Raw genomic sequence first — 27,830 nt, forward strand, 5'->3', positions numbered from 1 at the left:
TATCTTGGGTAAGAAAGTATAAGGTACATATTCATCAGCTGAGGAAACGTGTTTAGTCAGCTGTTTGTTGTGCTGGCTGAATTTAATGTCGAAAATACCACTTTGAAGAGTGAGACTTGGCAAAATCGACCTGAGGCGAATGCGCTCTTAGGTCAGATTCTGACAGAGCAATTTCTAGAGAAAAAGCAATGGGTGTCAACTGTGTTTTTTAGCTCCCACGGGTCCTGTTTTCTTTGTCAACTTTCCACTTTATTTTATTCTAAAACAAAGAAACAAGCAAAACCCTAACATTTATTAAAAGGAGATGGATGATAGCAAAAAAAAAAGTAACTGAGGCAAAAGCAGCCAAAAATTGGGTCGCGACATAAAAGCGATGCAAATGGAATAACTGTCATGACATTGTCAACAATACTCCAGTGCTGCAGAATAAACAAAAGTAAAGTTGCGACTTTACCATTCACTCACAGTCCACTCAACTGTTTGATTCTCACAAACACCTTACACATATTACACGCAACATTCGAGGGTCGCATCCAAACGACATTATTTGCAATACTTGCCAGTCCCTCGTCCGCAGCTCTGACTGGTAACTGCTGTTTTAAAGTCACCATAAATAGACTTCTCCCACAAGCCCCAGGGCACTGCTGCTTAAGCCTAACCACAGGCCGGAAATGAGCGTCACTCCAAACACCAGTCACTGATAAGACTAACGCACGCACAAGACCAGCGAGGCGGCAATTGTAGGAAACACAACGACAGGGGGTCAATTCGAGGGACCTTTTATTTCTCTGCAGTGGAAACAATTTGCCAGTCTGAAGGAAAAGCTGCAGACTGCAACATAACATTCTTGGGAGGGGGTAAAAAAAAAACTGCAGGCTGCAATCAAACATACTTGGGAGGGGATAAAAAGAAAAAAAATACGGTTTGGCTCCATACATTTCTGTCATAAGAAACAAGTTTTAACCATACACCAAGCTTTTTACAAAGCATCAATGTTAAAAGGGGATTTTAAAATGTGTTCCGTCACATTTGCAACAATTTATACAGAATCAGATGCTACATCGTTTTTGAAAATAGTTCGGCATTAGTATTAAGAACATAAAAAGTCAGAATTGTGTTTGTTTTGCGATTTAAGACCTTGGAGATTCTTAAAAAAAAGTCAAAACAAAAATAGTTGAATAACTTAAGTTCTCGTCCGGTAAGACATCAGATCATTTCGGAATCCAGTCTTAGTCACTTCAGTAGCCTTTAGGGCTCGTACCGCATAATGACTCATGGTAAAGAACATTTCTGTGACTCCATTGTGATAGGCCAGCTCTCCGTCACCCATTGTTTAGAGCTTTGCACATCACCTTGATGTGGTTCAGTTCAAGCATTATCGTCATTCAGTGATGATCCACTGATCAACCTTCAGTCCGTGACAACTTCACAAGGGTTCAACCCCTTGTCCTTCGCATCTTTATACATCCGCAGAAAGTCGTTGTACCGTGGAGCACAGCCCAATCTGGGCTCCCCAAAGTGCACACGTCCCGTGAAGAGGAACTCCCCTTGCCCGGGCCTCACCCCACATTCCAAAGGCGTCCTAATCTGACCCTCCCAGCTCTCGCTCGTACCCGTGGGTTTAAAGATTTTGGTCTTTTGTCTGTAGAGTTTGTCCACATCAACATGAATGGTGCTTTCTTGCTGTGCTGCCTCGTTTGTGACCTCACGGATGGATCCTCGGACAACTGTAAAGAAAAGAAGAGACAAGTTAATGGATGGGGAATGCCCTAAATTTTTACAAGAGAAAACTTCTTCCCCGGGGTACCATCGCAGAGACTCCCTCACTGAAATCTTCTATCTTTTGGAGTATGAAAGATCCATTTGTAACAAACTAGCAAGGATGCATCTCCACTCGACTTCAACGGGCAGGTAGGCATCAATAATTTTGAAGCATCCTCTGCTAGAGGCAAGCTGTCTCCACCTCATCTCGCTTTAGAATGTTTTGAGGCACATCTAACGTGTGTCAGAACTAAAGGAAAGCATAAACAAAAGCCCTACAAGCTTTGGAAAAGCCCGCCCACCATCTCCTTGTGCTCAGACTACCAATATTGTCTTCATAACAGATAAAGCGTGGGCAATGGCAGCATAGAGGTAGTAGTGAACTGCAAGGAGTCACCAAGTCATTGCCCTCCATGGACTGACCATGCCCGAAATGTCTTCCATCATTCTTCAGTCCTTAGTGCTCCTAATCTCAATTAGAAAATGTTAACACATCAAGCAGCCACCACAATAACCCAGTGGAAGTCCTTTTTGTGTAAACAGAAGTATATCTCATAAGGCTCAATATGAACAAGAGTGGATTTTTAAGGAAGCACTAATAGCTTGCTTTTTCAGTTTAGAAACATTTTCATGTCACTTATTTGTGCTGAAAAATCTAAAAAATATAAACTAGCAAGTACCCCACAAAACAAAAGAATGAATGTAATAAAACTGCAATGTGAGCAGTGCACCGGCAACAACAAAATTATTTCATCACATAATATTTCCTCATCCAAAAACTCATTCTTTCTACAATGTTTATGGGACCTGCAGTATATCCAGCTGCAATATAGTAGTTCTGCATATGTTCGACCATGCTACCTCTTATTTATAACAAGGGAGCTTCGTAGATTTTGCTGGAACACCAACAATTTACATTGGTTTGGTCCGAGTCCCTTAAAAGAGGTAACAGCTTTATGTAGAATAGCTATTGTCTACATATCAGTAGGTGTCCTAGGATGCGGTCTAGTAGCCTTTACTTGAAGGAGCATAGGTACTGGGCTGAGATTCATCCTGTATAAGAGCCACCTTACCTGCATTCAGAGGAAAGCTTCCCTTTATAGGAAGACCAGGCTACTTGCCTTTTTGAGGGATGCAATGCATTAATATCCCCAAATTTCCAGATGATCTTGAAACCTCATGCGAAGTGGTTGGGACTCCACTATCAAATAACTCAAGAGGGACAGGGGTTACTTTCTGGCTCATGCATTCTCGCTTCCTTCTTGATAGTTCTTTTCTAGGACTTTTTCAGCTACAATAGGTTTGTCTAGGTTGTGCCGGCAAACTCTTGGCACACAAGAATCCAGCAAAGTTATCAGTGTAATCACAGACTGAACGGAGCCTGGCATTACCTCCCGTCCCTCCCTCGCCTTACTTTTAACCAATGAGGCCTCCCGCCTCCCCCCTAGACCCTCCCTTCCCCTTTCAAAACCCCCCCCCACCCTTATCCCCTCCTGTTCTTTTGTCTAGCCCACGCTAGACGGTTTTCTTTCCCTTTCTCACCTGCACGGCGGGGCCTGGAGGTCATCGGTGGAGGCACTTCTCGGGACGCGGAGCTCCGCGAGGAGTGCGCCGGCTGGGTCGCGTCTTTGACGAGCAGCAGGGCTGCTCGGGAGGCGTGTACTGGGGGCCGGCTGACGGAGTCTGCCGGCCCTCTGTGGCTGGGGTGTCGGTTTCCGCGCAGCGGAGCCGCGGGGAACTGAGGGACTTCGCTTTTGAGCTGCTCGTCAGGTAGGACGGGCGTTCTGCCCGTGGTTTTTTATGATTTTGGCCGAGGTAGTTGCCCTGAGACCTCACTGTTGCCAGGCAGGGGTACTCCCCTCATGTCCGGAGAGGTGGTGCAGGATTTGGTTGAGGTGGCTGTTACCAGGGCACTGCAGGCAGGCGTGGCCAGGTCTGGTCAGCCTAAGCTTGCGCACTCATCGATAGCGGCAAGGAAGTCCTCGTCGGAGAGTGAGGATGAGGCCCCATCGACGTCATCTGGGGGGAAATATGTTTCCAGAGACGAAATGTGGGAAGTGATGGCACATGTTCGGGACAATTTGGGTTTCCCAGTGTTTCAACCTACAAACTCGGATTCTCTTTTATTTCCTCAATATCAGACACCTTCGAAGTTTGCCATGCCTTTTTCAGGGACCTGTGAAGGATATGGTGTTTCGTGTGTGGAAGGATGTGGATAAGGCTCAGGTTCCACGTTTCCTTCAGAAACTTTACTTGCTTGAGGGTGAGGAGGTTTTACCTCCTTCAGTACGCCTGGATTCTATTTTGGCTACTCTGTTTGGCAAAACAGCAGTCAATCCGGAGGATTGTGTGCCTACGGATGCCACAGACCGTAAAGTGGATTCGGGTCTTGAGAGGGCTTTTGCTGCAGAGAATCTGGCGCTGAGGGCAGGTCTTTATTCTGCTTATGCGTCCCAGTCATTGGTACAAGACTTTGATAAACTGGCGGTGGCTATACAGGAAGGGGCGGAATGTTCGGAGCTCCTGGCTGGTATGGAGCAGCAGGCCCGATAGTTGGCTGATGTGTCTTCTGATGTGGTCCGTACTTTGGCTCTGGCGTCTGGGTCTTTGTTTGGGGCTCGTAGGTCCCTCTGGTTGCGTTCCTGGAAGGCGGATCCAGGGGAAAAGGCAGCCTTGTTGAGCCTGCCGTTTGTAGGTCGTAGCTTGTTTGATGAACAATTGCAATCCATGCTTTCCAAGGCATTTAAGGAGCGGAAGCATGCCTTACCGTATGAAGGGGGTTCTTCTTCGGGTAAAGGGTGGAAGAAGCATTCCAGATCTTCTCCTACTAGGGATGCTAAATCCTTTTCATTTAGGAAACGGTGTTTCCAGCTGCGTTTTTCGCCTATGAAGTCGGCTCCTGCGACCCGGGGTGGTTTCAAGAGGGGGTCCTGACAATCTCTGTGGGCCTGGCAGAGGGCCGGTTGGGGGAAGACAGAGTCACTTTCTTTCAGTTTGGGAGGACAGTGTAAACAATCATTGGGTTCTAGACATTGTGGACAATGGTTATGTCATAGATTTTGTGAGGGTTCCTCCAGATTCAGGGGTACGTCCCACTCCTCTGCCTTCAGAGGGGTCACGGAGAAGAGCTTTTTTGGACGGAGTGCGGGACTTACTGGTCAAGGGAGCCATTTCCCACGTTCCGCTAGACGAAAGGGGCCAGGGCACTTTTTCGGTCTTGTTTCTTGTGCAGAAAGTTTCGGGGGATTTCGACCGGTGCTCAATCTATAGGAGGTGAATACCTGGATCAGGACAGTGCATTTCCGCATGCTGTCCATTCAGACTATTTTTCCATTGGTCAGGCAAGGGGACTTTCTGGTGTCACTGGATCTACAGGATGCTTACCTACACGTACCTGTGGCAAGATCCTCTTAAAAGTTCCTGTGGTTTGCTGTGGGTCGTGACCACTATCAGTTTTGTGTTCTACCTTTCGGTCTAAAATCTTCTCCTCGAATTTTCACAATGGTGCTGGCTCCTCTGGTGGCTTTGCTTCATTCAGAAGGGGTGTTTCTGCATCCTTATCTGGCCGACAATTTTGATTCATGCTCAATCATGAGACCTGTTGCTGTGGCAGGTGGACCAAGTTCGGGGGGTCCTGCAAAACCACGAGTTTTTAATCAATTGGGAGAAGTCAGACTTAGTGCCGTCCCAGGATCTAGTTTTTCTGGGGGCTCGGTTTCAGAAACTTCCAGGGTTGGTGACTGTGTCAGAAGCAAGGTTGGGTGTACTCCAGGCTTTGGTAGCATAGGTATTGTTGCTGTCTGCTCCCCGAGCTCTTCTATGGTTGCGGCTGCAGGGTCGTTTGGCATCGGTGATGTTTCTGGTTCCTTGGGCACGTTTCCATCTCCTGTGCTTGAGGACTTGGTTCTTGAGAAGGTGGAGGACTGCGTTCCAGGGTCCGGATGGATTCACAGAGAGTTGCAATGGTGGTTGGATGCAGTCCACCTGAGGGTAGGGGTGTCTTTATCACCTCTGAGACCCGTGGTGGTGACGACGGATGCCAGCCTCTCCGGTTGGGGGGCATGGATGGGGTCGGCTCAGGTTCAGGGGTTTTGGTCCCCTCGGGAGGCGAGTCGGTCGTCGAATTAGCGCGGATTGAGGGCGGTATTCCTGGCTCTGGTCCATTTCCAGGATTCCCTGAGGAGATCAGCGTTTCTGGTTCGCACAGACAACTTAGTGGCCACAGCTTATGTCAATCGGCGAGGGGAGACCAGGTCAAGGGCTCTGTTCATTTTAGTCAGAGAGATTTTTGTGTGGGCTCAGGAGTGGGTTCCTTCTCTCAGGGCTACGTACATTCGGGGGGGTGGTGAATGTTCGGGCGGATCTGCTGAGCAGAGTGATTCCTTCCTCTCAACTTTTCTCTTTCCGGAAGTCTCTGTTTCGACATCTGGTTCGGCTTTGGGTCTTCCAGTGCTGGATGTGTTTGCGTCCGCCGGGAATGCGTAAGTGGATCGCTTCTGCTCCCGGTTTCGGTGTCCCCAGGCATGGGAAGTGGACGGGATGTCGTGTCCTTGGCCACAGGGCCTTTTGTATGCGTTCCCTCCTTTTCAACTGCTCAGGGCGTTTCTGTTACGAGTGAGGGATCTGGGGTCCAGGGTTATCCTCATTGCGCCTCTTTGGCCGAGGGCGAATTGGTTCCCGTTGTTGTGGCTGATGGCGGCCGGGAGGATGTGGCCTCTGCCCCTTTGTCCGTCTCCCCTGGAATTTCCCTTCCTCCCATTGGGGTCATTGAGGAGGTTGCACTTGACGGCCTGGAAGTTGAACGACGGGGATTGACAGGTCTGGGGGTGCCTGTGGCTTTGGGTTCTACCTTACTGGCTTCAAGGAGCCGTTCCACTTTGCTTTCTTATGGTCGACAGTGGTGGATGTTTTCGTCATGGTGCTTTAGTCGTGAGTTGGATCCTACCTGCGCTTCTATCTGTGAGGTGATGCAGTTCTTGCAGGACGGTGCTCGTTTAGGGTTGTCAGTGGCTTCTCTTCGGGTACAGTGGCTATTCAGGCTTTCAGAGGTCCATGGCGTAATCTTCGGGATGAAGGGCGCTTGATGCCTAGATTTTTTCAAGTGCTTATTGATTTATTTCCTCGCCCGGTACGTTCTTTTCCTTCATGGGATCTGTCCTTGGTTTTGGATGTGTTGACGGAGGCCCCTTTTGTACCATTGGGGTCTGTGATTTGCGCCATCTATCTTTGAAGACGTTCTTTTTGGTTGCCATTACTTCGGCTCGTCGGTTGGGGGAATTGAGGGCATGGGCTTGTTCCTTTCCTTTTTGTAAGATTTTTCACGAGCCGTTTGCGTTCGTTGGATGTACGCAGGGTTTTGTTGGAGTATCTGCGGGTGGTGGCTCCTTTTCGTAAAGGGGATTCACTGTTTGTTTCTTTTGGTCCGGATCGCAGAGGTGAATAACCTTCCACGCCTTCCTTGAGTCGGTGGGTGAGCTCTTTAATTCTATTGGCCTATTCCTTGAAAGAGGTGGTTCCTCCTCAAGGGATTCAGGGGAGATCTACCAGAGGCATGGCGGCTACGGTGGTGGAGCTTCAGGGGACGTCTGTGGTGGAAATTTGCAGGTCCGCCTCTTGGGCTTCTCCTTCGACGTTTGTGCGTCATTACAGGCTGTCGGACTTGGGCAGTTTGGAGTCGGTGTTAGGTCACCGGGTCTTGTCCTCTAGGAGGTAGTTTTTGGGATGATCTTGGTGCAGGATGTTACGTAGAGGTCTTGCAACTCGATGTCCGTCTCCTGTGTGTTTTCTTGCTATGTCTCATTGGTTAAAAGGAAGGCGAGGGAGGGACGGGAGGTAATGCTTCCATTTTCTTACGATAATGGCATTACTCCTAGTCCTACTCCCTCGCCTTCCTTTTCCGTTCCCTCCCACCCTCCCGGTACGGACTGTCCGAGTTGCAGCTTGGGCTTGGTTTTTGTACAGGAGGGGATAAGGGTGGGGGGGGTTTTTGAAAGGGGAAGGGAGGGTCTAGGGGGGAGGCGGGAGGCCTCATTGGTTAAAAGGAAGGCGAGGGAGTAGGACTAGGAGTAATGCCATTATCGTAAGAAAATGGAAGCATTACCAACACAGTCAGTAAAAGCTTAGTTACTTCTTCCAATACTTTTCTTAATAAAAGAAAGGCTGAACAAGATCGGATTTTGAAACGTGCAAATTGAAAATGTAGGTATTCAACGGAAAATATGGAATGCACTGATGCTTTTGCATAATGCAAATATTTATTTTCAAATATTCATAAACAAAACATTTTTGCACACCAGCTATATTCAGCTAGAATTATGCTTTTGAATTGAATGTTTATGCTCTGTGTGAACAACAGCAAACGAAATAAATGAAGGCAGATAAACAACAGGTCTTGAAGCCTTTAGTGGCACTGGACAAAGATGTGTTCAGGGATTAAAGACGTTTCTGCATCTGGGAGCTATACAGATGGATAGTATAGTCTGATAAGAAACATAGAAGAAACAATCAGTTAAAATGACATTTGTCTGCGCCGTAATTTTGAACTTAAAAGGGAATTGTATTGGTTCTATCCAATAAATCTAATTGTCCATAATGTATTTGGGTTAATGTAGCTCTCAAGGTTGTACTTGGAAGATACCATGATTTTCAGCTAGCAAGTTCAACTAATATTTATCTGACATGACCAGCTTGGCTGCTGTTATTAGGTGCGTTTCAGTACCTGGAAAAAAAAGAAAGAAAAACAGAGGCAACACTTACCAAAATCACTAGTGCAGACCGCCAGAAGGACCTCTGTGTCTCCACATGGGCGACAGGGAGCTAAAAAAAAAGGGGGAGGGGACAGGTATTAAAAACAAACAAACTAACCAAAGCCAATTATGAAACTCTTAAATCTAGACAGTCCTTTAAAAGCACACATTGGATGTGAAAGCAGAAGAGTTCTTAAAGGAATGTATGCTCGTGTCAAGTGTCCCAGAGGTGTGGTATGGCATTATTACGAGCTAGGAAAGTTCATCCTTAAAATTGTATTTATGGTCAAATACACCGATTCCAGAAATCGGTTACCAAATTGATGAGAGCCTAGGGTATGAGGGCAGGAATGCTGTCAATCAGTGAATGCAATCTTGAAATTCCAGGAAATAAAAACTATTTCTTGACAATGTAGTAAGAAATATTTGGTAATGCTAAATGTGATTTAACTAGCCTACAGTCCAAGCACAGATACCCTTCGCTCACTCAAAATGCATACGAGGTCGTCTAGAACAGAAACCCTGAGAGCTCACTTGATAATGTAACTAACAAGCCTACGAAAACCAGCTCCAACCCGTTCTGGTATTCCACAACACCACGGCCTCTAAAAAAGGGTCCAGAAGCCACATATTGACCTTTGCCCCCCTCCTTCTCGCTGGCAAACGATTTTCTCTCCGGTGTGTGTTTTTTAAGCTCCAACTTCAACCAGGTCGGCATTCCGAGTCTAACAAGAAAGCACAACACCCCAGCACAATGACAGATTAGAGACACTGCCTAGGGCAGCCCTGGCGCGTGTTTGATCCTCGTGCAGGACTCCAGCTCAACCGGCCCGTCTACTTCATCGTGTATTGGCACACAGCTGCATCAATCAGCACAAGATGTCCCGCTGCCGCCCCGAACTATTACCCAACACACCCCTGGAACATGACGCGCACTGACGCAACACTGGCACTGCACGGCTTGGTCACTGGGCTTGACCTACTGCTGAGACTATCATGCCTGCTACCACAACCGAAATGTTATTAGCATTGTGAACAAGCAACACATACAATTTAAAATTTTCAAGGTGCATCAAAGTGAAAGTTTCATAAAAACCTCTCGCTCTTTAATTGTCAGAGAAGTCAATGTGTATAGTCATTGAAAGACCAACATCTGAAATTAGATTCAACACATGCACAACTGTGATGCCATGGAAACCAGTCTGCCAGAGCAGGGTATCCTGAACATATTTCTTACTACAAATTGACTGTAGGTTTCTCTCATTTAGGAGTCTTCAAAATCTGACATGGATGCTGCCCCTGTACACTCAATCACTGGTAACTTTAAAATAGATCACAATGCCACGTTTAAAAAGTGTTTCAACAACTGTATTAGGACTTGCACTATGTTTGATGCTGTTACTACAGCCATGAACTAACAAGTGTACCCAGTACTTCAGAGGGCACTAAAAGTGTAGAGATATCACGTGATAAACCACCTTCAAAAAAGGTTCAATCATCACCACAACCAACCCTGCTTGATAGGTACCGCCTCCAAATCAAGCAGCTTCCTATTCAGAGCACTCTCACAAAAACCCCACATACCTGGCAAATATACTTTGCACTGACGCTGGGAACCACCACACTAGATGCTAGTCTCTAACATGACAAGAACGAAAAACAAGCATTTGCCAAAATAAAATGTGCTGCATGCATCACTGCAGACATGTCATGTGGTCGCTTCATTCAGTAACCATGTGTCACCAAGCATGTTTGTACCGAAAGGGTGGCCATTTTATTTTTGTATTTACCGATCCAAGATTATGGACGGCTCTTGGTGCAGTACAATAAAAAAAAATATATATCACTTGCGCAAAGGAACTTTTCTTAAAACAGATTGGTCTGGCAGGGAATGAGAGCTGCAGAGCACTGCAAAAAAAATATATATATATATTGTGTTTTAAGAAGCACCAGGGGTAAAAGGAACCAATTAAGGAGCGGGTGGTGGGAGGACCAGGTGGGGTAAAGCAATGTGAAGTGGGCAGGTGAAGCACTGGGCAGGCTTTTTTTATGCTGTTGGGAGGAGAGATTAACTAAAAGTTAAAAAAAAGCTGGTGTGGAGAAGAAGGCAGCAACACGGAGACCATAGGGTGGGGCAGACATTCAACAGAAAAACAGCATCTGCAGGATAGAGGAAGTGTAGCAGGGAACAACAAGGGCCATGGGGGCTGTGAATTTAGGTAAGAAGCAACAAACAAGGGTGAGAGCTAGAGAGAATGCGCACTCCTGGAATGCCGAAAGACAAAAAAGTAGTCCTCTAAATGTGAGCAATGGAAGGATACAAGTCAGTCAATTCAAATAATGGTAAAGAAGCAGCTACAGCGCAGAGGAGGGGCAAACAAAAAGAGGAAGGCAAACCCTCAAAGAAGCAAGCAAATGACAATAACCCCAACACATTGCAAGTTTTTGATATGCTCCACAAGAGGTTACAATCAGTCTGGTTAGGTGTGGCCAAAAAAGCATACAAATTGCTGGAGGAAGCCTTCTTAGTCTATGCCCCAAGAATGTGGAACAACCCTACACCTCCAAAAACAGACTTGGGTTAACAAGCTCCAATCTACCTGTTTCAGGAGCACAACTATAACCGCAATCAAGAGCTCCACCCTGCCTTAATTACCAAGTCACCAAACAATTGGAATGTAATTGGCACTTACACTTTTCCAAGTTCCACTATCCCACACAGTTTGTGTAGCCATCCTCAGTAGTCACCCACACAATCAAGTTTCACCCACTACTGTACAACACACTGCTCTTTTCCAAAGCTACGTTTGTCCTTTACGAATAATCACATTAAGCAGAAATCAGTGACTTGGTCCCCACTTGCTGGTGTGTATACACTGCATGATTTACATACAGAAAGCATGGTTTACAAGGAGATATGTGTAAGGAATGACAATGCAAAGGTTTTTCAGAAGAAAAAAAAAAGTTGTTATGCAGTCATGTAGATGAGATCATCACAGACAGAAAGAATGTAAGGAAGTAACAGAAATAGAGAACCTTAAAAAGTGGGGTTCAATTTTATACAATCAATATACATTTCACTGTACTTGGTTAGGGGTGCAAATACACCTGTGCCTGCTCATGTAGGACCCATCTCTGATACATAAACTAACACAGGGCTCCGCTACAGTTCGAGGAAGGGAGGAATGTATTGGCAGGGCGCCCATAAGCAAACACATAGGCTTATTCTGACCATTCCGAGTATTCCTGGGCATTCCAAGCCCTCGAGAAACCAAGGCCAAGAAATGCAGCTGGAAATGGGTGTCAGTGGTGGCTCTGCTCGAGGAGTGGCGGGATCCCATGAAGGAATGTGCCACTCAAGCTGAAGCACAAGCCAGATGGTGGCACAGCACTCAACACACTCGTAACAGTCAGGACAGAAAATGGAGCACGGTGGGCTGTGTCTTTCTAGGCAGACCACCACTTCCAAACCATGGCAGAAAGACATAATTAAATGGCACCTTAATTATCCTAATTGGCTTCAGTATCCAACACACATGACATTCAGCGTTCAGTTATTTTGTAGCATGATCATATATTGTGCAATGACAAAATGTAGCATTTCATGGGGAACAGTATGTCCCTAAATTTTTCTCCAGACAACTTCTCCACACAATTTTAAATATGGGTGGGCAGATAGTGCTAGTCGTCAGGACACTGATAGTATGGGGAGTGGATGTTCGTATGGGCAGAAAAATCTACGGCCTAAAAGTATTCAGAGGTACTACAGGTGAATAGATTTTGTCTTATACTAGCATATGCTCCTCTTCTACTAAATATATAAATTAAGATTAAATCCCATCAACGAACCTGCTTTTTCTGTTGTGAAATATGCATGTTCTAATTTGAGTGTGTAGATCCCGCTATGTCACAGCATTAAATTACACAAAGCAAAACAAATTAGTATCTTGGAAACTTTACCTGAGCAAGTTTTAACACTGCAGCTCAGAAAAAGCTAAAGAGAATAAAGAGTTTGAATTACTAAAGGAAACCCACATTATCGTATACAATCAGCCATAATTTTACAAGCATGGGATATGAGGGAAAAACCCAAGTAAAGCAGTCCCCTGAATGACACAAATCTGAAACTACTTTGTAGGAAATGACAACCTTGTGCCTCTTCCTATGGATAAATCTTGGTTTGCTTAAATTCTAGCTACTAAGGAAATGCGCTATCAAGTTCACAGCCTGGCAAAAGGGATGGCAATAATTCTTCTACTTCTGAGGCAGGAGATGCAAACCTTTTTTCTGTTTTTAAGGCAGAAGCTCAGAATTGCCAGGAAGGTTGGACATGTAGTCTGAAAGGTCCCTCCGAAATCTGGACTGGGTCAATGCCGTGGACTGCTGTACAACACATTAAGGGCCATATGTACGAACACATTTTCCCACAGACACAGAATGGGTAAAACCCTTTGCTACATCTAGCCCTTAGTGCCTTCTACTTTGGTTATGTAATGATGATTGCAGTTGAAGTCATACCAGGATCTCATGCTTCAGCCATCTCAGACTGGATGACCTTGAGAAATCCAGAATCTCCCACTGACTTGTACACTCAAGTGCAAACAGTTGAAAGCTTTGAAGCTGCTTTCAAGGGTAGGTCCGATTAATCATAATTGTTGTAACTAGCCACTCCTAGCCAAACCCAAGAATGTTCTCCATGGGTTGCAGGTTTAAGACAAACTAAAGCAGGAAGTTATATTAATTTAATAGAACCCAGTGGGATTTTTTTGCCATAAAATCGTAACAACTGTGGGTGTTTTCAACGCAGTTCCCTTACTTGTGCATTAACAGCACGTTACATCACCAGATAAGTAGAGCTGCAAACGAATAAATGAACATGGACTCTAAACTCAATCGCATTCACTAGGGCAGAGTTCACACCCACTGGTGAGCACCTTCAACATTTCACACAGAGAAACTACTTGCAACAAGTGCCATCTGCTAAGGGCGATTACATGTGCTCTATGCAAAAAACTAATCCACAGGTTAAAAAAAAGGTCTACCCTCACAAAACACCGGAGAAGCCAGGTGAGTGGGCCGTGTATACACTTCAGGTTATAGATTCCACCTCAGTGACCGCTTCTGCATTCACTGAGGGTGTCCTAGGGTTTTCGTATTAATTTAACCAAGTAGTCCCTTGTTGGTATAATTTGGAGAACACGGCAATTTTGCGAATCGGGTTTTTTACACCTGCAAGTAGCACAGCGATGGAAAGCGAGAATAAACAGTTTGAGTTCCCAGAACGTTAAGCCTCAAACATCCCGGCAATTCACGCGGAAGGAATGCGTTTTTTTCAGGATGTTTGCAAAGCCCCAGACGCCCATAATTTAAGCTCCTTGAGTTATAATGGCGGCACTGTCCGAGCCCGCTGCCGGCTCCGCTGGGAATGCCTCCGACAGACTCCGCACCACCCCCGAGTAACCCGAGGAAAGAGCGCGTGCTCCCGCCCGGCGAGGGCGTGCACTGAACTCACTCCTCGCCAGGGAATTGTCGTGCTCCGGCTGCTTCGAGCGATGCGCCCTCTGAGCGCTTGCTGCGGAAGAGAAGGCGGTGCTAACAGCGCACTTTAGGCGACCAACTGACCCGAGGCGCATTCTCCCCCGACGGTCCCAGGGGTGGACAGAGCACGTGTCCCTGCCCGTAAAGGGGTGCAGGGAGACGGCGTGTGGCGTTACTCTCCCTGGCGGCCGTAAGGCAGCATCGGGAGTGTGTTGCCTTAATGACCCTTTGTGTCCCAAAAAGTAGGAAAGCGGACATTTCAGGTAACCCAGACGCATCTGCCCTGAAGGACAGGGAAGTGAACAAAGTCAAACGGGTGCTTCTGCCAAGTGATAACAAGGGGTGTATTTTTGCTTCCCCTCCATTGCATTTAGGTGTGAGGCTCCCAATGGCTGCAGCCAGGATACTCTACGAAAGGAAGGCCTGACGGCCTGCTAGCTTCGGCCTTTTCTATGGGTTCAACCGGAATCTGATAAGCCCCCTCGCCACCAGCACAGAACCAGAGCAGTGCTGCTGAATGTGTGCATTACCCTGGGGCAAGTTTAGCACATTTCTGTGGGCCCAGCCTCTTTGGCAGGGTGGACGGCGCCCACCCTGGGAAAAGAGTGAGCAGACGCCGTCTACCCGCGTTTACCCTCGGCATGTGCCCTGTTTGTAGCCATTCCCCAAACTCTCTCCCAGGGGGTAAACGGCTAATGTTTCTGTATGCCCGCCTCTTTCTTAAGGCAGAGGGGCTGCATCTGTCAGCCTGCTCTTACTTTCTAAAAGGCCAGGGAAGCGTGACACGTAGCGGAGTGTGTGTTGTATCTTAAGTGCAGATATCTGCATGTGCTGTGTACCCCGTGACTCCTCACTATCTGCTAACGCGCTCAGCTGAGGCTCCATGCTGGGGCGGCCCTGGCCCGCCAATGAGAAGAACAGAATTCACTGTAGATCTTTGCCAGACAGACCCAGTCCCCTTCTGAAAGAAGGAGTGGGTGCAATCATGTAGGCTAACTGCGTACATAATTAACAGCCCTTTACTTTTGCAATTACCCCCTCTACATTCCTCGGCACATTCCATTCTCAACATCTGGGCCAGCACCATTGCCCACTAAACATTCCATTTCCCCATGTGCACTAATCACAACACCACACCACCATTCCCACCAATCCCTACATTAACCACCAACGTCGCCTATGACTGGCAAATGAACCACTCACCACAGAGCCCAATACGTACGATCATAGCCCTCTGCACTAATTTCTAGTACTAGCCCAGTAACTCTAACTACTACCAGTTGTAAATCCCTAACCTCCACTATACTCCACTGCCATCTCTACAAATCCTCCTCTCCTCCCCAACAAACTCTGTCATACTAGACACCGATTCCTACTCCATCCACCCTCCTTGGCTCACAAGTAGCAATCCCTATTGCAGGGTTCCCTTAAATGCTGAACTGCTCACTCCACAGTCACTTACAACACACAGACCCACATATTCGGAATGAAACAATTCTAGCAGTCGTGCCTACATTGGCCTTAAATGAACCACCCATTCATTCCACCTTAGAATTACCATATATTGTAACTAATCTATCTACGTATGACATTCTGTGCCATTATTAGCGGTTGTGAATCATTCTTCCTGAAGACAACCCACAGAACTCATCAGCTACAGATGACATCATTTCACCATTCCACAACTCGTCTCCCCAATTACACCATTACTTCATTATCACCAATGTGTGTTCAGCAACAATCTGAGCTACGTCCTCCTTCAAATAGCATGCCTTAATTGTGTTCACCATTTCACTTCTTGTGGTGACACTTTTTTTTAACCCCCCCCCCATTTGATTTTTCGAAAAACTTTCTTTAAAAACACCCACAAGTACAACTCCAGAGGGCTCTACAATAAAATGTACAACTGGCTAAGACTAACTACGACAACCTATTTAAAGGGTGGATGGAGCTACAGAGGGAGAAAGAGGTGGAAACCACCTTACACCCACCTGACCTTAACACTACTCTCATTAGGGGTGGATGATGTCCCCCACTTTAAAGCGCCTTTTTGAGTGTAGTGCTTAAGATCATTACACAATTCGTAGCTCTGAAACCGTTGTATAGCACGGGTTGTCTATTTCTTTGAAGCCCCTTTTTATTTTTGGCGGAAAATAATATTACCTTTCAGTCATTTTTCTTGCCGTACAAAATATTATACAGTAACTGTAGTTACTTTGTAACTAACTACCGTAAATAGTAATATTTTTCTCTTTGAGTAACCCTTTACTGTGGTGCTTTGTTTCTACACTCGAGTAGCCTGTGAATGACATACATACGCTGTTTATATGGGACCCAGTGTTTAAATTAAAACAAGAAAAAGACCAGGGCCCTCCTCAGGAGGCCACTGGTACTAACACCACCCATCGCCCTTGCAGGCACTGTCAATTACAGCACCAATAGAACTGATAACCATCTCACTCTCTACAAGTGTGACTAGACAGACTATTCCAGGCCCCCAAAGCTGTAAGACTGGCTTGGGCAGAAATGATTAGTCATTTTTAATGTATATTGGATTATTAAATAATAGTTGTACTGCTCTTCTCTAAGTTAGACAATCAGCGCCACCATATGCAGACTGTCATACGTGGCGTGTTCACAATTAAGTGCTGGTGCCAAGCACTGGAAACCACTGGCTCAAATTAGGTATCGATAAGACCCATCCCAAACTTGACTTGGGGTATTGTGTTTAGCCATTACACTGGTCCTTTTTTTTAATGAAACTCAAGTCCAGCTTTGAGTGTATTGATGACCACAGACGCTCTATGGAAGCTAGTGTTCCTTGGCTCATGGTCTTTGTCCTGTGCCAGACCTTGAAGTACTGGAATATTTCGGAAACTTTTCTTCAGAACCGTCGAGTGTGGAGGGCCGTGTAATCTTCTTCATTAAATTAGAAATTCTAGCTAATTTGTACAGCTCATTCTAGTGGGTCCAGGCTGAAGGACCACAAAGTTTGTTAGAAAAAAAATGTACCTGATGTCCTGCACAGTAACATGCGTGGTCACTGAGACCGTCTGCCATTTCCTGAGTTTGTTTTTTGGCTTTAAAAAATAAAAAAAAGAGGTTTTTGCATTTAGTTTTTAGCACTGCCTGATGTCCTTTTGGCAAGCCATTCTCCTTACTATCTTTTTAGTTTCACAGATGTTTAGACCGACCTGTTAGCCTTCAAGCCTTTTCTGATTGCCAAGAATGCTGCTTTGAGCAGCAGGATTACGGCAGAAGCATTGTGACTGAGCTCAGCCACCCCCAGTGGAGCAGGTCAAACAAAACACTTTTTTGAGACACGGTAATCTCTCTCTGGGAACAGGTTTGCCCCATCCCACACGGTGCACCACATATTTAAAGAATTTCAGTTCAACCTGCCAGCTCAGCTTATAGCAAACTTCACTCAGAGTGACCCTGGAAACAAAAAACAAGTCTTGCAATCACTGCACAAACAAAACATACTATTCAGGACTATTCGGGGGTCAAGGTAAAAGCAAACACCCCGACAATCGCCCCATATAGAGCTATATCGGTGAAGTGGCTAGATCATTCTTTTTGTTTTTTTTGCTTGAGTAACTTTCCTAGTGCAAAAGCTAAACTGATAAAGCTGTTTTAATTGGCTTTAATTAACAGGTCACGGTGGATCACTGCATTTGGTGTGGAATGCTCATTTCCTCAGAATATGCCTTTTATGTACTAACTTGATAGCATGCGGGGCTTCGATTTGCGTGCCTGAACATGTGCACGAGGGATACCAATTGTCGAGGGTCCTTGGCCAACCTTAGGGAGGAGAAAAGGCCTAACAAGGAATCGTGTTCTAATATCAGTGTAAATTCTTGCCCAATTTAGTGATCCAGGCAAAATCGGGCAAACCTCCGGTTGCCTCATCACCCACAATTGAGAGCAACAGTGAAAACAGCACACCTGTCCTGTTAAAAATAGAAATCTACAAATAACTTTCAGGTTGTTTTTCTTCGACTGATAGTTATATCTGGAATTACCAGGCATACTTTCCTACCCCCAGAAAACTCGTCTGGGTGGGAAGTGGGGTTTGGCCGGTGGGGCGGGGGGCTTAAAAAGTGCATTGTTAACCCCACTTAACTTGTTCAGAGTACAAACCGGTTCTTTTACTCGTCTGACATGGCACCAAGCAGGTTGGCTTGCCTGGGGTTACTGCCTAAAAATATTTGTGGCACGCGTAGTGTTTTACCACTTGCAAATATTTGCGATAGGGCATTGTTTTGCTGCCTACAAACATGCGCTGCACGTGCCTGTCTGACGATGATTCCCTTTTATCACACACGCCTTGTTCCGATGGCTTTAATCTGGTTTGTCACAAGGGACCAAGGGAGAAAACCTGTACTGGGGTTACTATAGTGCAAACGTCTCGGCTGATCATTTTGAAGCACCTTTTTAGGTGTAGTGCTCAAGATCATGACGTAATTCGTAGCTCTGAAGGCACCGTATAATAGGATAGGTTGTCTATTTCATGACACTCCTGTTTTTAATATTCCCTTGAGGTTTGATGGCAGAGTCTAAGCTGTAATACTTGAGTAGCCCTGCCGGTGGCACGTTACTTGAGTAGCCCTGCCGGTGGCACGTTACTTGAGTAGCCCTGCCGTTGGCACGTTACTTGAGTAGCCCTGCCGGTGGCACGTAAACCGAATCTCTTTTGTTTGGGCCTTCTACCCTTGGCCTGATCACCTCCGTTTTTCCACGTGCACAAACCCATGGAATGAAGAATGTGTGATGACGGCAGTGTTCACTCTTTCCTACCGAACCATTTTCAACTATGGTGAATTTTGTGCAATCAGGTTGTCTCCTTTTAGGCAATGCAGATCTAGTTCAATCGGGCTTTCCCCGCTACTATGCTCAGCACGGTGTGGTCTCGCCCGGCCACCATCATTGGAAAGGCACCAGAGCCTTTGTTGCTTGGAAGAAAATCACCTCAACTTTCCCAATTCTAATGAGGACGCCGAATGGAGTCCATCTTTGGAAGCAGCATGCTGCCTGCTATAAACCCCTCCAGTGCCTCGGATGGGCTAGTGAGTGCTACATAAATGTAACGTGCTGCAAGGTTCTTCTGAACACTGTATTGTAATTACATTTTTGTAGCTGAAGTGCTTAACACCAGGCAGCATGCTGCTCCCAAAGATGGACTCCATGTGGCGTCCTCATTTGAATTAGTCACGTGGTACAGCGTTTTCCACCAGGCGCGCTGGGTTCCATGTACTGAATGACCGGCCATGGCACAGAAGGGAGGGGAGTGAGATAGAGCAGAGGAGAACTCACCCTAGCTGTAATACAGAGACAGTTTACTGATGCAAACGGGGGATAATGCTGGGCTGTTTTTTAGGTAAGAGGTATTTACAAAAACTAAACAGTTACTTTACACTAGGTTGCAAACTTAAAATGTTTTTGATACATCGGGACTACTGTTTCTAAACTAATGTGTTGGCTCCGTAATATTAAAGTGCACTTTGTGAGTTCAGTTTAGTAAGTGTTGTAAAACTCTTTTTGTAGCGCAATATAGCAAGAAGTGAATCATATATCGAGTCTGTTGCACGTTTATGGTCAGTTATGAAGCACTTGAGCACTTAAGAGCACGGCGCTGATCTAATGAGTCATATGAAATGATTCTTAGTTTGGTGGCCCCTCCTCCAGCACTCCAGTAGTGGGCGTCATCAATACAAGGAAAAGTGATAAGGTAATCACAATGTGCGTAAGCGACCGATACAGAACACATGCCACTGGAAGGGCAGAAACATTACAGCCTCGCGCAGATAACACACGGACAAGAACGACCTTGTGAAGAATTCAGTGCAATATTTTCAAACTATCGGCGGCAGCAGGAAAGAAATCTAACCTGCTTAATGCTCCCCTTATCAGACAAAACATCTCCCTTCCCTTTGTGTTTCTGTTCCAGAGATAACAAGATTTCACTTTCCGCGCCCAAGCCTAGAATTACTATATCCGGACGCGCATATTAAAGCAAACACCTGAAAAGACCCGCTGTTCCACGGCAATAACAAGGACTTGCACCGGCATCGTGACTGAAGCTGCTAAAATGGCTCAGTGGGTGGAGCGCCTGCTGCACAGACCTAATGTGTACAGCCCAGGGAGTACAGTTGTTTAGTGCTGTACTATGTGTGTGATTAAAGTGCTTGTTTGCGGCCTCGGTGTGCTACACTCGTTACTGCTAACTAGCAGTAAATCAGTGAGGGCGGAGGGGGGGTCAAGGTGAGTTGTTTTAGATCGCATTTAATATGAAGGATTATTATTTGAGCAAGAATATACAGTGAGTTTCTGGGTGATGCAATTCATGTCTACCTGAATGCACCAGCTGGAACAGAGTGTCAATGAGATACACCCCAAGTTTCCAAATATTCTGCGAAATTCTGTCTATTTCAGTTTACTTGTTCACATTAAAACTGAATCCATGTTGCGTTGTTCTTGAACTGCTGTACCAAGGAAGGCACAAAGGTCTTGTGGGGAAGGATGCAGAATCGGCTTCTGAGGGGGTGATGTAGCAAAGTACATCCCACTAACTGCAACGTAAACTCCTAGTCAAAGTACCTACACATCAGCAAGGCCTTCTTCAGGAAGGGGAGTTGGCAAAAAGGCCAGAAAATAACACAGTACTTCCAAAGACGGCTCCACAACACACCCGAGCCAGAAACCGAACTACAGGGCAGCCTTAAACGGCACACTATACATAATATGAAGCGCATTGGCAAGGTGTTTGGTTACTACTGCTAAACTGTGAAAGTCTGAAGTTGGGCTTAAGGTATGATTAAGAGGACTATGTACAGCACAGTGGGTGAACTAGGTGATAACGCCAATGGAGGTCACCAATGGAGGTCTCTTTTGGCAAGGACACCCTATGACATGTATCAAAAGTTGAACGGACATAGCAGCAGGTCCAGGCAGAATGGGCCACCGAAGCATGATCCTTAGAGTGAAGGGACATTCATCAATGAATGTCCTTTAGGTTGCTGGGCTACTGAGCATCGGACCTCAGTTGCCTTCCCTGGTTCATAGGTTGAATTACTGCTCACTTCACTGCAATCTCTGCAAGATGGCGGTAGGATGGGGGCAACCCACTGAGCTCCTAAGCCTATCTGCTATTCTTCTATGTGGTGGGCACGGGAGATGGTGGCAGTGGCACTGTAAGGCAGCAAAGAAGACCCCTTTTATGTGGCGTGAGCTGGGCTGTGCTCTGTACTGCCTGGGGGCCCGCGCTGCCACGTTGGGCCAAGGCATCACCCCTGTAGTGACGATGGTCGTGGATATCAGGACAGTGGGTGGAGCGGGCCACTCTTCGTCGGAGGAGACTGTAGAATGAGGGTGGCTTAGCTGCAAGGCTGGATATAGCTTGGCTCTTGCCTGATGGACCTCGGATGTCTGGAACTGCGGCAGGAGGAGGCATTGGTAGCAGTCAGTGCTGCAGGGGCATCACCGCTGGGATAGGAGGGTTGATGACCGTCCGAGGCAGTACATACCGCTGAATACAATGGGGGCGGCTCGTATTTGGTACTGGGGTTGACAAATGCAGCATTGTCTGGATACTGACTTACATTATACAACTAGACTGCAACCTGACCTGTTCTTTTCTTTATAACATGCATTCCTAGTCTGAAGAATGGTGGCCAGGGTGGAAGGAAAATGCCTGTCCCACTTGGAATACCTCCTATTAATGACTGTCAGACATGCAGGACTGGGTTGGGGGGGGGGGCACTATTTCACACTTTTCCCTCGGGCATTCTGTAGCTCAGTGCGTCTTCAGTACACCTTGTAATTATGGAAATGTTAACCGCGCTATGCTTTTCTTCTGTAACTTTGCTTAGGATATCTCTGTAACGGTGTTTAACTGTTCTTATATCAAGCACTTCAATACCCATCGAGTCATTTTTCAGTTACATAAATATGTGATATTATGTAAGAAATAAAGTTAAAAAAGGAAAAAACGTGTAAGTATGATGCTACTATTCTGAGGACTGAAACATTTCCAGCCATTTGGCACACTCGTCCACCAAGCCACTACAAAATCAGGCCTAACAATGAAAATGACCAAGGTATCGCTTTCCCCAGCCGTTTTTGTGTAGACGTTTGCGTGCTTAATGTGCGAGTGTGTATCGTAGAGCCTGTGGGCGCTTTATTCAAAAAACGCAAAACAAATGTAAACTCCGCTCTTCCGAACAAGGCCTCTGCAGGCGGACAGTGAAAACTACGCCAGGCTCCTTACCGGACAGTGTGTGCAAGTCAGCATCCGTCCTCTGAGTGAGAAGTTCGTACTGGAAGCTTGTGATCTTCCGGCTAATGTCCAGCTGAGGCATGGCCTCGATAAATAGCGCCCCCTGGTCGGAGCTGAAGCAGTGCACCTTGCTAGGCCCGCCTTCCCCGTCGCGGACCAGCAGTTTGAGTTCTCCAGTTTTTTCCAAATAAATATTGGCCCCGCGGGAGTCCGGGCTCAGCTTGATGCAGACGGTGGAGCGCCTGGAGGCGGCGCCCTGGGTGTTGGGCCGCAGGTTGACGATGAGGGCGCCGGTCGGGTACATCCAGCGGACGGAGCCCGCCGAGCAGCGCAGGTAGACCTGCTCGACGTCCTTCCTGTGCGCCTCGTGCGTCAGTCCACTTTGGAGAGAAAGAGGAGAGACGGTCAGAGTGAGGGAGACAACTGGAAGGGAGAGATGGTGAGGTTAGAGGTCAACTGTAGGTCAAGGAGGAGTGAATGACAACAGAAGGCAGGAAGAGGAAAACAGGCGAGATAAATGACAAATGGAGGGAAGAAAGGACAGGGAGGTGGGGTGAATAGTGATGGAGAGGAAAAACAACAGGACAGGAAGCGGGGGGGTTGACGTATCCTCAAGTTCAGAAGTAGGGAAAACGGAAGAATAAAAGGACTGGAAAGGTGTTTGGACCTTGAATGGGAAATAGAAAGAATTGAGTGAATGACGGGAAAGGTGGGACAGAGCACGGTAGAGGATAGAACGTGCTATTTGTATGAAATCAATCCATTCATCAAGCTGACACAATCATCTGCAGTCACAAATGTGGTTTGAAAAGACATGGGCATGCTGGAGATAAAGATGGCGTTACTGGAAATCACACCACGCATTAGTCAACTTCCTGGAGGATTCTCGCTCTTATTAACTACCAACAGGGTACATACAGGCTGTTTTTGACCGAGCTGGAATTTTTGCCCACAAGCAAAAGTGGCGCCATTTGTAATGGTGCCCTTGGGCATATTATCTAGCTTTGCTGGCGAAAACGTTAAACTGGCCTACAACACCAAATATTAACACTGTGATAATCAAAAAAAGATAGTGATCTGAGCAAACATAGCTGATCTGGGGAAAAAAAAACAAGGGCAACATTGATATTAGCAAAAATCGGACCCCTTCAAAGCCTCCCCACCCTGTCACTCAATAGCCCATATTACATGCCAGTGCCTCTGAAAAGAAAAAGCAGTTGGGATTAGACCGAGTGTTTCATGTCAAGCACAGCGTGACACGCGACTGACTGCGCCAGCTCCAGTTTCCTGTGGGGTCCAATGCGGTTGGAAGCTCATCTTGAACCGTGTCTACACCTATTTCACTCTAGTGAAGCCACTTTATGTGTCCAAATGCTCATTTCCGTGCGTTATGTGAACAGTTTTATAAATCACTTAAGCATCGGCCAGGTGATTCCGTAGCGCGAAGATCTGATACTCATGTACTTCGTTTAAACTGTCGTTCAGTAATATAACATGGCAAGATGGAAAAGACGAAAAATCAGAAACCAGCTAAACACTGCCGCCTCCGTGCGAAGCCAAGTCTATTCCGGATTCTCAGTCCGTTCTGAAGTTACTACGGACGTCCTTTGCTTAACAAAATGATGAACCAATCTACCCGACCTCAATGGGTGAGAAGCTGACGGTCTACAGCCGAAGCACTCTCTCAGGCAGAAAGACAGCAGGGTGTTTAACGAGGCCCACACCCCGCAATGACCCGCATTACAAGCAGGGTGGGCCGTACCTTCAGCTCCAGCGCACCGTGCCCACTTACCGCCATCACTACTGCAACTGTAATACATCACAAATAACTAAGAACACCAACTTCTACAAGCGGCACCACGACCGCTGCTTCTACGTGCACCGCAGTAACAACCACATCTAACTACTACCGCCCAATCAGTTCAACAACCTAAAAAAAAACACTACCGGGGAGCACCATCCACCGCCGCAATTACCACTCCCAAAACTACACCCTCTGCCGCCAGGTCTACACCCGCAACTACTAGAGCTACAGTCACAAAAGCAGGGAATACCAACATCTCTACGAACAACTCGCCACAGTATCACAGTATTGCCAAATGGTGCTGACGGAGAGATGGTTGTGCTCAGACAGGCGGACCCGCTTGGGACCTCAAGAAAGGACCCCGCGTGGCCTATAATAACATAAATCAGAGAGGGAAAGAGAAGAAAACACACTGAAAAGTGAACGAGTTCATATTTCGACCCTTGACCCGCACAGGTCCCTCTGGACTTAATAGCTTACCGTGTTTGTGTGTGCACGGGCCTCGAGTGCGCGCAAGCGGCACAGCCTGGATCACCTCACCGTAAGGCTACGTGCAGAGGGTCACCTTGCTGTGTATAAACACGGCTATTTTATGGCATGCGCGCACCCCCTCACTGCCTGCATGCCTGTCTGTTGAGATGTCCTTAGGTCCGACATTTCTGATCGAATTTGTCAAATACAGAAATCCACAAATCTTACTGCGCTGGGTGGTTAATTTGCTGTGGGTTTGTACTGAGGTACACAGTGCCGTCTTGTGGGTGTATGCATGATCAGCTTTTATTTTACAGTATACGTGCGGTTAATTCGCGGCATGCATGTAACGCGGTGGACATCCTACTGCGTATATGCTCGTGCGCAGGGTCAGCGAATTGTGTGAAAACGCGCGTGTACGGATGAGCACTCGCATCGTCGTGCTGAGTACATGCATAAAGACAACATAACATGCTATATGTGCACCCAGCAATATTACCACGTTCTGTGTATACTGCTCATACAGTAGCTCATTCTGGTGTGTGTGTGTGAACCGAGTCATCTTGCTCTGGATGTGTGTTCACACAAGCAATTCCAGCCTTGTGTATGTATGCAGTCATTGCTGTACTCTCACCCCTTGCGCGCTCACGAACTTGTTTTCCGCAAACGGTACTCTCGGCGCTCACGTGCACACAGCTGTGCATAAAATCATTTTAATGTGTTCATACATGCACACCGTTGGCCTGCTGAGACAGGGTTTTGCGCATCCGCGCATATACTCGACCACGACCTCCGAACGCGTTCACACCGCCCGAGAACCATACACCCAACTCATAGTGACGAGCAGCAAAGACCGAAGACTGTCAACATGGAGATGTGTGGTACCCAAGTGGTCGCGAGAGGTGTATATTTCCAACTGCACGATGCTGCAGCAATAGTGGAAGGGAGGACGATATTTACCAGCAAAGCTATGTGTATCCGCAGCGAAAATGCAGCACTTAAATGCGTTGGAGTACATGCCAGTACACTCCTCTTTATTTGGCGGGTTGTTCTTTCTTGTTTTTCAACTTTCTTCCCTACAGAACTTCGGTGCCTATAGTACACGTCACGGCCCCTCGCTTGATGTTCCCTCCAAAAAGTTTCCCTGTTGCTGGTAGGAAGCGAACGCAACCTGCAGGTGGATCGTGTTGCACAATAAGCCTCCTGACCCATGACACAAACACAAGCGTTTCCTCCTACAAAACATGCCAAGGCAGTTCACGAGCCATTGCCTCCCTCTATCTCTGACCCTGCCCCCAACTAACTTTCACGGGGTTGCTTGCTGCTCATGTTCACACTTTATTTTTAGGGTCAGGGCAGTTTTGCCATTTTCAAGCTTATTTCTTGAAATTGCCCAGCCCCAGACGCACTGGAAGGCTCGGTACATTTCGGGTCGTGCCAGATCAGCTCAGAAAACACTCAAAGCCCCCCTCCCCCCCTTCCCTAGAGGGGTAGGGGGCCTATACCCCTTCCTTTGAGGAGGAAGGTTAGTTTGGTGTTAAAAGGCAGAGATGAGTTTACTTGCTACAAATGAGGGGCGAGTTCTCACACAATCAATCACCCCTCACTCCACAAGGGCAGAGGGGGTTTATGTTTGCTAGGGGTGGGGGCTAATGGCCACTGCTGGAATGTTAATCACCCCTCCCCCTACGCAGGCGAAGAAGCAGGGACATCGGATTTCAGGCTCCTTGGTTGGGGTGGGGGTGTAACGACCTAGATCTACGTTTCAGGGACCTTTGTGACTTTTTGGCTGCAAAGTGACTGATAAGAATGCAAGTCATAAAAAGGAAAAAAAGAGGCAAAAGGTAATCGAAACTATATGGTAAAAAAAAACACGCGAGCAAAGTCTGAGTGACTCGCAGTCGCTGCTGACGGAAGATCAGCTGCTCGACGACAGTTTTACAAGTCTGACCCCACCCCCAGCTGTAAAAAGTATTTTTCCACAGTACTTGCTGCCGCCGAAAAGCAGAAGCGTCTTTAAATACGTTTTAGTGAGCTAGCCAGGGCCACCACTAATGCGCCCCTGGAAGCCGCTTATTTCGCAGAGATCACAAACATTCCTTGTGAAAGGGGCATTATACTGGGGGAATGAGAAAAAAAGGCACCGTCAGTGGTCTGCGTGATGACTGCAGCGGAAAGAGCGGAGTACTGCCATCCCAGTGTTCACGATAAAGTGCCCCGGGACGAAGTTTTAATTGGTGCAACAGGTGCAGTGGCACCAGGGCCATGTGTCCAACGTGCCCCTGGGGCCAATTCAAGGCTGAAAGTGCTATTTTTAGGCGTCGAGCAGCAGCTACGGGGCATGTCCTTTCCTGTGCTCCACTCGAGCCCAGGACACACTGGTTTACGCTATTTGTCCGCTCTCCCTACTTTATTTATTTTCGGGGGTCGGCAGGCGTGGAAAGGTTCGACTCTTTCTGTCACTGCCCCCCAAACCCGCTCCATAACTGTCAGTACAAATTGTTGAATACCTCCAGGTGTTATCCATTATATTTTGGACCAAACCTCCGGAGCAACGGCACTTATTATGGTGGAACAAGTAGTTGTCAGTACATCATGAAAACTTTATACACTGCATCTGGCCCTCGGTACAACAGCGCACGTAAACTGCGAGGAGTGTGAGTGCGGAACTATACAATCCACGGCCGCTGCACCTCTCTCCACAGTCCCATCACACCCCCTGCCCGCCAACATATGCCCCTTCTCAGCTCACCTGCCCTTCCAGTTGCACAGGTCGCTGGAGTGCTGGCCGGCGGTGCCCAGCAGGAGCCGCAGGGTCAGCGCGCACAGCAGCACCGCGCCGCACATCTTCTGCCGCGGAGAGGCTTCGTGGTGCTGCAGCACCCGGGGGGGTCACGCACCGCAAGGCCTGGCGCCCCGGGGACCCCGTGCACAGGGAGCCGGGCAGCCCCGTGCACTGCCCATCACTGGACAGCCGGTGGGCTTCGCACCTCCGAGCGCCGTCCCGTCCTATCACTCGGGGTTCCGCCAGTAGCCCTACGAAGCACTCCTGGAACCACAGCTCCACCCCAGATCCTCTCTCTGTCCACCTTTGTGACCGGCCGCTCCACCTAAGAACGCAAGGTACCACGGAAAGTAGCGGTGTCCAGCCGGGAACTAAATCACCTACTCCGCGCTGCGGATCAGTACACACCACTAGAGCGCAGCCTGTGCTCTGATCACAAGCTCCCTC

General features: G+C 47.2%; 1 protein-coding gene across 2 annotated transcripts; it reads right to left on the reverse strand.

The window, feature by feature from the left end:
• Positions 1 to 763: 763 nt before the first annotated feature.
• METRNL (meteorin like, glial cell differentiation regulator) lies at positions 764 to 27,830 on the reverse strand. 2 transcript variants are annotated; one of them, XM_069200348.1, is made up of 4 exons: positions 27,351 to 27,830; positions 22,315 to 22,703; positions 8,518 to 8,577; positions 764 to 1,727 (listed from the first exon to the last, which is right to left on the reverse strand). In XM_069200348.1, exons 1-4 carry the CDS (start codon positions 27,443 to 27,445, stop codon positions 1,411 to 1,413), a joined length of 861 nt encoding a protein of 286 aa, XP_069056449.1. In that variant the 5' UTR covers positions 27,446 to 27,830; the 3' UTR covers positions 764 to 1,410. The 2 variants fall into 2 exon arrangements, with proteins under 2 accessions (XP_069056449.1, XP_069056450.1); XM_069200349.1 differs by lacking the exon at positions 27,351 to 27,830 and adding an exon at positions 25,559 to 25,837.

The sequence above is a fragment of the Pleurodeles waltl genome, chromosome 7, assembly GCF_031143425.1.
Source record: "Pleurodeles waltl isolate 20211129_DDA chromosome 7, aPleWal1.hap1.20221129, whole genome shotgun sequence".
Taxonomy (NCBI): domain Eukaryota; kingdom Metazoa; phylum Chordata; class Amphibia; order Caudata; family Salamandridae; genus Pleurodeles; species Pleurodeles waltl.